The sequence below is a fragment of the Arvicola amphibius genome, chromosome 7 (genome assembly GCF_903992535.2).
Source record: "Arvicola amphibius chromosome 7, mArvAmp1.2, whole genome shotgun sequence".
Taxonomy (NCBI): domain Eukaryota; kingdom Metazoa; phylum Chordata; class Mammalia; order Rodentia; family Cricetidae; genus Arvicola; species Arvicola amphibius.
The window spans coordinates 95,863,197-95,878,141 of record NC_052053.1 but is presented as its reverse complement, the minus strand read 5'-3'; the positions used below and the strand labels follow the sequence as shown (position 1 = coordinate 95,878,141).

At 47.3% G+C, this 14,945-nt stretch overlaps 1 protein-coding gene across 3 annotated transcripts in view; it reads left to right on the top strand.

Annotated features, from left to right (window-relative positions):
• The window catches only part of Rgs6 (regulator of G protein signaling 6), a 606,319-nt gene that overhangs the window by 498,533 nt on the left and 92,841 nt on the right, over positions 1 to 14,945 (top strand). For all 3 annotated transcript variants that reach the window (XM_038336295.1, XM_038336294.1, XM_038336293.1), the window contains exons 5-8: positions 1,665 to 1,771; positions 2,991 to 3,042; positions 10,033 to 10,097; positions 12,645 to 12,721. In XM_038336295.1, coding sequence (XP_038192223.1) covers positions 1,665 to 1,771; positions 2,991 to 3,042; positions 10,033 to 10,097; positions 12,645 to 12,721 — 301 coding nt within the window. The remainder of the gene's footprint in view (positions 1 to 1,664; positions 1,772 to 2,990; positions 3,043 to 10,032; positions 10,098 to 12,644; positions 12,722 to 14,945) is intronic.

Sequence of the window (14,945 nt, the reverse complement as noted above, 5' to 3'; positions counted from 1 at the left end):
GAGCACTTCCTAGCCTTTCTAAAGTACCCATTGAATCCATTATTCTCATTATTACTAATGTTCTGAGAACTCTAACCCAGCTAATGTAAATGAGACTCCTGTGGCAGGTCCAGACTGGTGGAGGTCACATCTATGAAGGTCTTTTCTTCTCTGATACCTTGAGGGGGACATCAAGATGTTGGGATGAGTTTGGGCTTCTGAGAATTAGCCTGGAAGGAGAAAACTAAAACAATTGCCAGACGACAGAGGCATAAACCACAGCCTGGGAAGCCAGCAAGTTCAATGAAAGTTCAGTGGTGGTCCCTCAGTCTTTTCTCTGTTCCCTCCTGACGAAGTAAAAGCATTCCAGTATCAGCAGCACAGTGTTGCCTGCTTTCAGGCAACTGAAACTGCTTTCAGTGTTTCCTCTTCCACCTTGCATGGGGAAGGGCAAATGATGGAGCTTTCCTTCTCGCTAGACCTGCCATCCTTTCTGTTGTTTGTGTTAGGGTTTTAGTTGGTCGGTCGGTCGGTCGGTCGGTCGGTCGGTTGGTTGGTCGGTTGGTTACCTAGTTGGTTTCCCTATGTAGCCCAAACTGGCCTTGACTGCTCAGTTCACCGGCCTTAGCCTCCTGGGTGCTGGGCTTGTTGATCTGTGCCATCACACCTGGCTCCTGGTGCTTAAAGCATAAAATTGGACTTACGTGTATTCAAAGCTTTATCCTTGAAGTCAACTAACACTGGATTGAAAATATTTGATGCAAAAATATGTCTGTGCCCAACATATATAGAGAAGGCTCATTATTCCCTAAGCATTGCAATATAACGGCCATTTGCATAGCGTTCAGACTGTGTTGGGCATCAAAGGTAACCTAGAAATGACTTGAAGCTTGCAGGAGGGTGTGTGCAGGTTATCCATGAAGCCATTTGATATCAAGACTTGAGCACCCAAATATTTTGTTCTTCATGGGGACCCTGAAACAAATTCTAGGTGGATATATAGGGACAGCCATATAGAATTGTAAACACAAACTGGTCATCAGAAAACAGGTAAAATAAAACATCATCTATTTGGAGTCCACCCACTTTGGGTACTACTTCCAAGGGGACTTGGTGATTCTTAGGAAGCAAAGCACTTAGGTTGTAGTCAATGTTGTGAAGCTCGCAGGTACAGATAAGACAAGTGACTTTAAAAGGCACAGTTTATACAACTGGACATAGGAGAATCTAGGACCTACCCTCTCCTTCCTGTATGGGCTTCTCTCAGGAGAAGGTAAAATCTTAACTACTAATGGAAGCCTGTGTATGGCTGGGGCTGGGATAAGGCGGCAGCATGTTGATTTTGGCAGAAATATTCGTGTTTCTGTGGCACTGCCCACCCCGTCGTCCTTGCTCTAATCTCCTGGGACAGGGAGGTCTTGCCCTAGTCCATCACAGGAGATGCACTCTTCTCACGGGAGGGACAGCTGTGTCATAAGGAGATTCTAAAGCCTCTGGACCACGAAACAGTACCCCCAGTGCCGAGGATCAGAGACATGAGACATGAGAACTATGCTACCATCAGCAGGGAAAGAGATCTTCAGCACTGTCATCTAGAGGGATGGCACGTGACCTCGGGTCACCTTCTGCTCTCCCAGTGAGTGTTTTAGCTGAATGACCTGCTTCCTCCTCTTCTATCCTTCCAGTTGAAGCAATACACCTGGGAAGCCTTATTGCCGCCCAAGGCTACATCTTCCCAATCTCAGACCACGTTCTCACCATGAAAGACGATGGCACCTTTTACCGTTTCCAGGTAGGCCTTTTGGCTCCTCCTGAAGGGCCCTTCTGCTCATCACCATGTGACCTCACACTAGAACCATCTAGAACAACTAGGCATATTTAAGAGAGCAAATGTCCCCCTAAAGTACTGGGAAAACTAAGAGATGTGTGAATTTAGCCAGTGGGTGGCCCACTTAAAAACAGTAAAAGGCCCTTAGTGGAAGCTTATGGTATTTGGGGACACTGTCTAAGCCCCTTGGGGGTATTGACATAAAATGCCCTGCATATCTTATACACATATTTTTCACAGTTCTGGGGGATGGGAAGTGTCTGGTGGGGGAGTACTCTCGTTTTCATAGATGGCACTTTCTAGTTGTCCCTCATGTGGTGGAAGTGATGTGGTGTCTGCCTCAAGCCTGTTAAAAATAAGGACTTATTTTTATTTTATATGAGGCTTATGAGTCCTCCATCTCCACGTCCCTGTCACCTTCCAAAGACCCCCATCTCTCATCTTTAACAAAAAGGCTTATTTTTATTTCATATGTATTTATATTTTGTCTGGTTATATGTATATGTACCATGTACATATCTAGGGCCAACAGAGGATGTAGGTGGTTCATATGGCCTTGAACTAGAGTTACAAATGGTTCTGAGTCACCATGCAGGTGCTGGGAATTGAACCCAGGTCTTTTGTAAGAACAGTAAATGTTCTTAACCTCTGAGTCATCTCTCCAATGCCAAGACTCCATCTCTCCAGAGCACCTCCTAGAAGATTGGAGTTTAGATGAGAACAGATATTTTCCATCGTTTCTTCTGGGAAAAAAAAACTGTTACAGAAGTGGATATCATCCATCTTACAATGGGGGTCTTTGGGGACACTGTCTTAGCCCCTTGATATGGGGGTGCTCAGAGAATGAACATGGCTCTTAGTGATCCTAGGAAGCTGAGTCTGAATGAGCCTGAAAGTCCCATACTTGATTCGTATCACGCTGGAGTGCGTTCTCATGGCCTCACTTACTCTCCTCAGCCACTGGCAGCCCTTCTCCCAGACTCTGCCTTAGAGGGAGCAGAGACAGAGTCGGGGGCTGTGTCAAAGCCCAAGCCAAAGGCTTGGGGAACATAGTTCTGCCGAGGTGTTAAAGAAGAAACTGCGCCATCCTGTGCCAGGGGTAAAGGGGTGTCCACCCACCGCCTACATTTCTCAGTTTTACAACTGCGTGCCTCTGGTCCTGATGCCGTGTGCTCTGTTGCAGGCTCCTTACTTCTGGCCTTCCAACTGCTGGGAACCTGAAAACACTGACTACGGTGAGAAGAGATGGTGTACCCATGCTTCCTGTCACTCCCTGGAGTACCAGATACTTCCTGTCACTCCTGGGAGAACCAAAGACAAATGCTTGGCCCCTGCTGACCATGGTGCCAGGGAAAGGGGCTCTTGACCCTGCTAACTCCTTGTTGCATGTATCAGGTTCCCTGTTGTACATAGTGAACAAAGACACAGCACACTGAGCGGTGCAGTCCTCCCAAGAGAAGGGATAAAGGGAACAGGTTTTATGGGAACACTGCGTGAGAGGGCTTTTATTGTGCCTTCTAAGGACATAGCGTCAGGGAGGGCAGCATCAAGGAGTGCCCTCCCCTGGCCTTTTCTATTTTTACATACTTGTAAAAGTTTACTAAGAACTCATTGGTGATTTTGATAGTTGGAAGTTAAGAGGGGGACAGAGAGGGATGGACAGTTGTCTCTTGGACTAGGGAAGTAGTTTACCTCTATGCAGACGGAGCACAGATAGACCTGTGCCACACTCTCAAAGAGACCAATATTCTCCATGAACCGGTTCTCTGAAGAAATTATATGGTCCCCAACTTAAGGTAAAGAACTTGAGACCCAGAAAGTCCATATCCTTACAGGGTCACATTAGTCTGAATTCCCAGTTGATAGTGAGACCCAAGAAGGCCAGGGCTGGTCTGTTCTGGGTGTTCACAACACCCCCAGGGTGGGATCAGTGGCACAGGGCATTTGCGGTGTTCAGTACATCTTTACTTCCAGAACCTTTTGGGGTTTTGTTACTGCTTAAGATCTTTTTATTTGTTTCGTTTGGGTTGAGGTGGGTTCTCTTGCAGCACTGGAATCGAGCCCACAGTCTTAGGTGTGCTAAGCTACACTTCAGTCTGCTTCGGGTTCCTTTTCAGTTTGTCACACAACATTCTAAAGTTATTTGCTTTCACTTATATGTATGTGCCATCTTGTCTGTCTGAATATATGTATATATACAAACACACACCCCACATGTGTGCAGTACACCCAGAGGCCAGAAGAGGGCATCAGATCCCCTGAAGCTGGAGTTAACAGTCTGTTAGGAGCCACCTGATATGGGTGCTGAGAGCCCATCTGTGGACTTCAGGGAGAAGAAAGTGCTCTTAACTCTTGAGCCACCTCTCCAGTTCCTGGTTCTGGTTCTTCATTGAAGGTGTCCAATGGACACTCCCTGGAAACAGAGTTTAAACCCAGAGCTGAATGACTCCAGTCCATCCCCTTTCCCCCTCATGTGTGTGCCCTGTCTGGAGTCCATGCCAACAGCACCACTCCTCCGCCTGGCATCCTTGCAGCCAGCCACTGGTGCAGTCTAGGACCAAGGCACTCGGGGAGCCCAAGAACTTCCCCTGGATCTTTACAGAACCAAGAGGAACAGGAAGGCAGCTGCAGCTGCAAGGACTGGCTGGTGGGGACCCCTGTCTGGGAGGGCTGGCTGCAGGGCTAGCTGCTGTCCTGAAAGACTGCTAAGGGTGGCCGGTCTCCTCATTTGAATAACTGCAGCTCAGTTCCACCCAGCCTGTGCCCTTCAGGCGGGGGTGGGGGAATGGGGGTGGAAGGGATGGGGGGTGGAGTCAGACCAGACAACTGGATCAAAATAAGAGTAAAATATATTCAGCTACCTTACACTGAGTGCAGCCGGACAGAATTTTCTCCCTTTCAGAATTTTCTCTACAGCTCCTCCATTTCCGAATATTAGTGGGCAGCGTCAGAAGAGATGGAAGCAGCAGGTGACATCAGGTCACCTTTATACATAATTGTTTTGCATCCCTGTGCCTCCGTCTATGGCAAAGTCTCAGGTTGGAAAATCAGGGTGTGGAATATAAAAAGCAAGGAACCCCTGAGATAGTTGAGTCAGAAAGTCAGCTTCCCAGGAGAGACTTGGGCAAAGAGAACCTGCAGAATCAACTGGTCCCTCTGCCTGTGTGATCTTGGCAAATTCCCTCACCCCTCGCTGCCTTAGAGCCTCATATGAAAGTCAGAGCAACACCCTTGCTGGTTTCCCAGTTCTGCTTTGTTGGGATTCGGTGAATGAGGTAAGGTTTGCTGTGTGGCAGAGTAAGGAGTCACCCCTGTCCTGGGGGATGTTGTCCCTGGGAAGGTGGTGGCTGATGCTGGTATTGCTACAATGATGCAGAATTGTTGCTACTTGATTGTCCTCTCCCCAGAAGGAGGGGAGACTGAAACTGAGAATTCAGGAGAAGAATGAAGTAGGTTCATCAAGGACCAGAACTTTTATTCATTCAACAAGCAATGGCTAATGGTAAACTCTGTGTTAGTTCTGTCACTGATTGACAAGCACAGTCTCGCTGGCCCAGCGGGAAAGGGGGCGTGAAGACAGGAGGAGGGTGGGTGACGATGTTGAGTAGGTTGGAAGGGACATTGCTGCTTTTCTCAGGGCTAGGGCAGAATGCCCAGCCAGAGGGACTTAAGGACTTAAGGGTTTGCTGGGTCGCGGTGGTGGGAAAGCCTGGCTGCAGGAGGGTGCGGCAGTCGGTCACATTGCGTCTGCTGTCAAGAGGCAGAGAACACTAAATCCTGGTGCTTAGCTCGCCTTCTCCTTTGCGGTTAGAACAGGACCCCAGTCCAGGCCACGGTGTTATCCACGTGAAGGGCGGGTCTACTCTTCATGGTCAGACCTTCCCAGAAACACCCTCACAGACAGGCCATCTCCTAGGTGACTCTAAATCCCAGCAAGATGACAATCAAAGTGCACACAGTCCCAGACGGGTTATATACTAAAAGCCCTAGCTAAGGTTCAGCCGACTTGGTCATCTCTGGGAGCCCTTCTGGATGCCCAGCAGTGAGGGGGGACTTGTGAAAGTCCCTTCATTTGCCAAATGGGGATCCTAACCAAACCTACCTGGTAGTTATAGCGAGGACTATGTAGAGTTCACATTTGTGAGGTCCCTGACAGTCGGTAATATCAGCATATATGGGTGCTGTTGTCATGTGACTCAGTGTGAATGGATAGGGTTTTATGATCATTGAAATAGACCAGTTTCAGATAGTTTTTTAAATTTTTGTTTCATTTATTGTGTGTGTGTGTGTGTGTGTGTGTGTAAGAGCACGCACACACAGACACACACACATAGACATGGACACAGGCACGGACACACACACACAGACAACTTTCAGGAGTCAGTGTTCTCCTTTCACCCCGAGTTATCTTGTGTGACTGACTCAGTTCCTTGTATCTTAACAGGACACGAGTCTGTTCCCTATTTGGTGTGTTAGACACAATGTGTTCTTGTTAGGGTGACACACTGGCGTGAGTACATCCAAGTGAAGCCACAGTGAAGTCTGGAGGTAGAGATAACTAATTATTAGTATAAATAAAAAATAAATGATTGACACAGACAGACAAACAGGACAGGCCAGCATGAGGGCTTCACATTCCCCAGAGGTCCTCTTGCAGGACTTGCTATCACCACTAGAGGTCACTGGAGCCAGGAAAAGGAAAAGGCTACCTACTTGTACAGACAAGCCTGTAAGCACCAAGAACACCAGTTTCCCTGTGGTGAACAGGTTACCACATATTAGCCACAGAGAACAGGTTGGAAGTCCAAGCCGTGGGCTCATGGTCAGCAGCTACAGCACCAGCCTTGTGCTCCTTGCTCAGTACTCTACAACCTGTCTGGCCATTCTGGCCCAGGTAGAAATATCTTGGGATGAGTCTACCTGCATAAAACCTATAGTCAAAATCTGTGCTAACCCCTCCCTGTTCTGTTCACTTTGTGGGGGGTGAAAGGTTTCTGCATGGGAGTGTGGGTGCAGGGGGACAGCCACTTGGATGCATGTGGAAGCCAGAGTAGGACATGTAGGTCTTCCTGTCTAGTTTATGTTTTGGTCCAGGGTCTCTCACCAGTTCCAGAGCTAGAGTGGTGGCCAGTGAGTGCAGTAAGCTCTGGCTCTGCTCCTCGCTTCCCTGCAGCCATGGGCATATTCAGCCGCACACATCCACACTTATCCATCTGTAGCTTTTTCTGTGCATTCTGGGGATTACAGGTGGATTCTTGGGTCCTCAAGCTTACACACCAAGCATCCATACCCACGGAGCCGCCCCGCTACTCCCAGCCCTTGAGTTAGCCATCTCTGAGTTTCACATTTGACCAGCTTTGTCAAAGTAGCTGCCACCTCCATTGGCTCAGCAGGGATAGAGATGAGGCAGGTGGCATGCCAAGCTCCGGGCTTGGTGACTCCAATCCCACAGGCTGTCTGGTCCTAGAAGCTGGGGGCTGGGCATACTTTGTTTAGAGCAGACGGTTCTTTATCAGGTACAATGCAGAGCAGACGTCTGCCTGCTCCGTTCATTGCCAGAGCTGGTAAAATGAAACTCGGGGACGCGGCCTCCACGTACTTTAAATCCTCTGTACCAGCAGCTCTCAGCGGGTGGGTCACAACCCCTTTAGGGGTCGCATATCAGAGATCCTGCACATCAGATATTTACATTATGACTCAGAACAGCAGCAAAATTACGATTATGAAATAGCAAGAAAAATAACTTTCTGGTTGTGGGTCAGCACAACTTGAGGAACTGTATCAAAGGGCCGCGGAGTTAGGAAGGTCGAGAAGCAGTGCCCTAGAGGAATATCTCATGCAAAGGAATATTCGTGTGGCAGCCCAAGAAGTAAGATCAAGGGCTTCTCTTTGACTGTAGCTCCCAAGGACTTGGGGTTCTTTCTTAAATAAACCATCCAGGGTGAATATGATTAAACTGCAGTAAGAATTTCTGAAACCACATGAATATTGGCTCCTCCTACGTTTTTATTGCTTTCCCGTCAGATGCCTCAACTGTAACAAATTCACCAGCAATTACCCCAGTCAACTCTTCTTGATTCATTAGCTCACTCCAAGTCATTTAGCAATGTCTTCAGAGACACGACAACTCTCTCTTTCAACAGTGATTTCATTGGTACAGATAGTCCTCCACATATGGTAAGGCTATATCCTGATACTCCCAATGTAACCTGAGAATATCCCAAGTTACAATACACATCCACCTACCAGAATCCCTTGCTTAGCAACAGGGTACACTGCATGGTGTTAATTCTTCTCCCTTGTGAGCGTGTGGGCACCATGGCTCACTGCCACTGCCCAGCCTCCCGAGAGAGTGACACTTCACACATCACTAGCCCAGGAGAAGATCAAAATGTGCAATCCATAACTGCAGTTTCTAGTACGTCCATTCCTGTTTCCCCACTGTTGTTAAATGGAAAACTCATTATGTCAAACCAAACAAAGGTCTGGTGTGTGTGTGTGTGTGTCTGTGTGTCTGTGTGTCTGTGTGTGTCTGCCTGCGTCTGCCTGCCTGCCTGCCTCTGTTGTTAAAATAGTGGATACACCTGAACTGATTTGGGGACAACCACAGCTGGCTCTGGTCAGCACAGACTGTAGAATTCAGAAGAGTAGGCACAGTGGAAAGAAGGCTACTAGTCACAGGGTTGCCAGCATCTTAGACTGCCAGAAGAAAAAAAAAATTAGTTGTTTGAACCAGCAAGGCATTGCCTAAGGGGCATAAGAAAGGTATCAGGGCCCTGGGCAGGCACAGGCTGTGGGCCACCCTAATGGTCACCCATGACAGTCACCTCCTGCTTCCCCTTCTTGACTCTGAAAAGGAAGACAACACTGAAGGAGCAGAGATAGAGAGCAAAGATGAAGGTCACGTTTGAGAAAGAACTTTCTGGTAATGGGGGGCTAAGAACTCTTTCTTAGCCTGGAAGGACAGGACTAAGTTGTCCTTCCTTTTCTCTGCTCTCTATGACAAAACAGCCCTGGGACCAGGGGCAGGGAGGGCTACAGCTGAGTGAGACACAGCTTGCATCTATAAAGAGTTTTCAGCCTAGAGCAGGGGACACTCCAGCTAACCGGAATGCAGTGAGACTGTGTTGTGTCGCTGAAGGTATATGGATGCTCTCTGGAACACTGGGCTGGCTTCTGAGTTTCAGTGGGAGTGGGGGAGAGTGACATAGTGTAAATGCTTGCTGTGTGAACATGGGGGACTTCAGTTCAAGCCCCTCACCCGCACGAAAAGCTGGATTGGTGATGCACACTTGTGAGCCCCATGCTGGGGAGGTAGAGACAGGAGAATCCTGGCACTCACTAGCAAGCCCCAAGTCTCAGTGGGAGACCCTGTTTCAAAACACAAGATTGATAGTATCTGAGGAAAGACACTAAAGATTAACCCCTGGCCTCTGCGTGTGGAGTTAAGAGTAGTAGCCTTGTAAAGCTTGTGGGAGAGAGGAGAAGAGACTTGACAAGACAAGATGGGATTATAAAGGGCCATATTTGCGACCCTAAAGACAATCTTTCTTCTGTCGTCACTGAGGGTGCAACGCAGGTCATGGTCATGCCTGTGAAAGCTCACACTGGCCAGAGGGTGTTCGGTGCATAACAGAGGGAAGAAGAGAGGTGTCAGATGCAATGACACCCACTTTGAAAAGCTGCTCCTCTTGGGCAGCTGCTCACTGCCATGGTCAAGGTGGGCGGTGTCTTAGTCAGGGCTGTTAGTGCTGTGATAAACACCACGACCGAAAGCAAACTGGGGAAGAAAGGGTTTATTTGGCTCACAGCTCCACGTTACTGTTCAGCATCAAAGGAAGTCAGCACAGGAACTCAGGGCCGGAACCTGGAGGCAGGCGCTAATGCAGAGGCCACAGAGGGATGCTGTTTACTGGCTTACCTCTCGTGGCTCACTCAGCTTGCTTTCTTATAGAGCTCAGGACCACCAACCTGGGGATGGCACCATCCACAATGGGCTGGGCTCTTCCCCATCCATCACTAATTAAGAAAATGTCCTACAGGCTTGTGTACAGCCCACCCTTATGGAGGCATTTTCTTAATTGAGGTTCCCCCCTCCCCTTTAATTTGTGTCAAATTGACATATAGCTAACCGGCACAGCGGGTGACTGAATGGGCAGGCACATGCTGGGTCCATTCCGCGGTGCTGCTGGCTTTATATGGCTGTTGTTTCTCTTCTTCCTCAGCCATCTACCTCTGTAAGAGGACGATGCAGAACAAAGCGAGGCTGGAACTGGCCGACTACGAAGCAGTGAGTACGGTGACTCCCAGGCCGGGGCGGGGGCGGGGGCTGTTCTGCGGCTTTGGCGAAGCCTGAGTTTTTCCTTTCTTCCCCTTGCACCGCCTTCCAGGCAGTAGGAAGGAGGTCTCTTCTGTTTCTCCTTTGTTATCTGCTCCTCTTGTCATGACCGTCAAAGTGCATCCTTATATAAATAACCCTCAAACTTCAACAGCTTAAAAATCAGCAGTTCAAGTGGGTCCTGGTGGAACATACCTGTAATTCTAGCACCCAGAAAGCTAAGACAGTGTTGTGAGTTTGAGGCCAGCCTGGGCTATGCCAGCCTGGGCTATGTGGTGAGACCCTATCTCATATATACATTAATGTAGATAAATAAGTAACTCACCATAAAGACAGGCACAGAACTTGTGCAGATATTTCACCAAAGAGAACAAAAGATGGTGAATAAACACATGAGAAGATGCTCGGCACACTTAGCCATTTGAATGGATGTATTGATCCCATGGAGAGGTGCCGTTACACCTATTAGATGGCTAAGGTGAAAGGCATGGCCAAGACCAAGTGACAATGAACATGTGTGACACTTTCTTTTGTGTTCCTGGGAGGATGGGAAAACAGTCCATGTTTTGGCAGTTTCTCATAAAACTGAATAAACATGTATCATGTGCAGTCAAGTAGGGAAATCAGAAACTATTTCACATCAAAATGACCGTGTTACTATCTATATTAGCTTTGTATGTAGTACCCAAGGCTGAAAGCAACCCAAATACATCTAAATAAACAAACGTACCTAGCTTACTAGGTACCTCCTACAATGTATGTAGTTAGTACCTAAACTAAAAAGGTACAGCCATACAATGGAATAGTATTCTGCTGGATAAAGGAATTGGTTCTTGTTAAGCACAACTACACTGAAAACAGTGTTAAGTGAAAGAATCCAGTCTTAAGCCAGCCATTCCATTGTTTGATACTCTCGCAAAGACAGCACATATATCATGAGGGAAAACAGATCAATATCTGTGGTTATAGATGGGTTGGGTATGACCATAAAGAGATATCCCAGGGGACTTGGAGCTGGGTCCTACCTGTGCATCCTGATGTCCTATCAGCTCTCATTCCCACACTGGCTGTTTTTCTTGCTGCAAACTCAAGGCAAAAGCTTCGCTATGACCACTTGACTCTCCTAGCATGTCAGTAAATACACAACCCAGAAATAACACATCACCTTCTAGTGTGTTTTATTCAGTTTTCTGTTCGCTTGCCCCACAGTGGTCTGTTTTGATATTTGTAAAGTATATGGCATAAAGGTTTTTTTTTCTAGGATGGACTTCTGCATAAAAATGCTTAGGAAATACAAATGCATTTTGTTTCCAAAGCATACTAATATTGTTGAAATTTTCTGGCTACATATATTCTCTGTAGGAAACAAAAATTCAAACAGCAAAAAAGGAGAGAAATTGGCCTATGATTCTCTTACTAAGTTTTTTCTATATGTATGGTTTCTTGACTGTTCCTGCTACTTCTTATAACCACAGACTGTAACATCTAGGGATCATTCTATGTTAGTAATACTAACTAGATTGCCATTTTGATACCTGCACAGTACTCCACAGCATGACAGTGTTATAGTTCACTGCTTCCCCAGGTGATTGACATTTAGGTATCACCTGCTGGACTTCCTAAGTGCAAGCATCAAAGGGATATTTCTTTTCAAAGTAGTTATACCCCGAGCCTTGGCAATAGGTGTGAATTTGCATGCTCCTTAGCCAGAGCTCCTTTTATATTAATAACTTACTAATGAGGCTAATCAATTAGTGTTGGCATGAGCTCTACAGAAATACATAGCATAATATGAGCTCCAGTCTTGCATTAATCAGAATTAGGGGGATCATTAGAGGTCCTGTCAAACCTCTTCACAGTGTCCTGAGGCTCCAGTAGAAAAGTCTGCAGGCTGAGAGAAGAATGTCTCTCCCCTTTCCCTCTGAAGGTAATCCTGGATGGAGGATTCCCCCCACCACTTGCTTCCTTTTTTTCTTTTCCTGTTTCTGATTTCTTTTTCATGAATAGCACAGCCACTCTTTGGTCCATTTCTGAATCCTGGCCTTAGAAAGTACCCATGCAACGCATTCTAGGCTCCCCTTTCCTGCGATTCCCCCAGCTCCCTCCTAGAAGAATTATACTCAAGAGTTCCATCCTGAGCTTCGCTATGGGATGGCCCTGACATTGTTTTCCCAACAGCCGCCGGGCTATATTTCTAGCAACCTCTATACCAGGCACTATGTGACTTGTGTTCTCAAAAGAACACCCACGAAGAGATGAATCAGGGTGAGCCAAAGACTTCATACGTTAATACACTTATAAATGAACATGACGAGTTGGACAGTTCTGCAGGCGCAGATGCAAAGTCAAATTGGGGTCATGTTCAGTGGCTTCAGTATGACACCCTGTAATGTTGATGGGAGGAAACCAGAAAGCATGGCTGCCTTGTGATAAGCGTGGGGGTCGGTATATTAGCTTACGAGGATTAATGCCTTCTTATTGGTTTTTGTTTCTCACCAGGAAAACTTAGCGAGACTCCAGAGGGCCTTTGCGAGGAAGTGGGAATTCATCTTCATGCAAGCAGAGGCACAAGTGAAGTACGTGGATGCAGCAGAGACTTCTGGGAGAGAAAGGAACTCTCTAGGGTCTGGGGTGTGGTGGCCAAAGTGAGGTTTCTGCCTGGGTTTAGTCTCTCTCATCCCCCAGGAGAGATCAAATAAATGATAGGAAAATCCTGATGAACAGGCTTCATGCCTGGAACTGAGGTCTTGCTCAGACAAATCCATCAGACAAAGAGAATCCTCTCAAACGCAGAGCTGAAAGATGTACCTGTTTGCCCAAGAGATTTCCGTAAGATGTCTGTGCTGAGAGCCTGAAAAACACCAGGCCAGGATCACTGTAGGTCTAGAGCACTTGACTCTACAGGCTAACACGTTGAAACTTGAGGAGGATGCCTTAGTTCCTGTTCTCAACACTGCGGCAGAAGCAACGTAATGAAGAAAGGTTTATTTGGGTGCACAGTTTGGGAGATGGGTGCACTACATCATGGTGGAAAATATGGTAGAGTTCATGGTGGTGGGAGTGTGTGGCAGTGGCTACTTGCATCATGGATTAGTGGGAAGCTGAGAGAGCATGGGCTATATCTCCAAGGCCTGCCCCCATGTGACCCACATCCACTACTCAGGCCTCACCTCCTATTGACTTCCCACTCTCCCCAAACACCTCCAATAGTCAGGACCAAGTGCTTGAACTCAGAAACCTGTGGGGTACCTCTTGCATTTATACCAGAAGAGGGATAAGGTCACTCTCATATAGAAATGAAACTTAAAACTAATGGAAAAAGCCAGGTGGTGGTGGCACGTACCGTTAATGCCTTGGGAGGCAGAGGCAGATGGATCTCTGTGAGATTGAGGCCAGCCTGGTCTACAGAGTGAGTTCCAGGACAGGCTCCAAAGCTACAGAGAAACCTCATCTTAAAAAACAAAACAAAGCCGGGCAGTGGTGGCGCACGCCTTTAATCCCAGCACTCAGGAGGCAGAGGCAGGCGGATCCCTGTGAGTTCGAGGCCAGCCTGGTCTACAAGAGCTAGTTCCAGGACAGGCTCTAAAAAAGCTGCAGAGAAACCCTGTCTCAAAAAACCAAAAAAAAAGGAAAAACAAAATAAAACAAAAAACTAATGGAAAAATAAGACATATAATTTAGACTTCTGGTTCAGTGGCTGAATCTGCACTGTGAGGCATGACTCAGTAGCTATGTCCTCTCTGGGCAGAGGGTATCTACACAGTCCCTCTACTAGAACAGAGCTGACTCCCTCAGAGAACAGATATCCTGAGCTCAGGCTCACCTGGAAGAATCAGTGTGAACTTTCTTGTTTCATCCCAATAGATTAAATCACTCATGCTCCTCAAAGGGCACAGAGGGAAGGAAGAAAAAGATCTGGGAGGGTTTTGTCCATGCCTTCATTCATGGAAACAGAGTGGACACTGCTTCTTCCATAAGGAAACATGAGACATGGAGACTGAAGGCCCCTCAGCCCAAAAACAGGGTTGTCACCTAGGTCCCTGGAATTCTGGGACATGGAATTACTATGACCAGGGTCTCCCTTTTTCTCATACTGATGATGTCTAGCTTAGCCAGCAGGGCCAATAGGCAAAGGAGGACAGAGGAGAAATGGGAAGGTTCTGTAGTGAGGAGGCTTTTCGTCCTGCCTGTATCCCACATGGCTAGCTTTACACCGGAAACAATTACACGGAAACTATATTCATTTAAATACTGCCTGGCCCATTAGTTCTAGCTTCTTATTGACTAATTCTCACATCTTGTTTTAACCCATATTTAGTAATCTGTGTAGCACCACAAGGGGTGGCTTACCAGGAGCGATCTTAACTTGCGTCCGTCTCGGAGAGGAGAGGCATGGCGACGGCCTGAAGCGTCTGCCTGTCTCTGCTTTCTTTCTCCCACAATTCTGTTCTGTCTACTCCACCTACCTAATTTTCTGTCCTATTAAAGGGCCAAGGCAGTTTATTAACCAATGAAAGTAACACATGACCCTCCTCCATCAGGAAGGAGGTTGAGCTGGAGAATGTAGGGACCTTTTCTCTGTTCCCTTGTAGGGGAATAGGCGCCATACAACTTCCAAGAAGTCCTTGCATGCTCCAGGGGTGACCCCACTCAACACCTAGGGTCAGAGTTGGGGGCTGTGTGAATAAGAATAGATAACCAATGGTCACCATTGGAAATGAGCTGAGGTCACCTGGCCCAGCAGTCTGCATGCCATCATTGCTATGACCCTCCCTCAGTTAGCTCTGCCTTTCCCCGGTC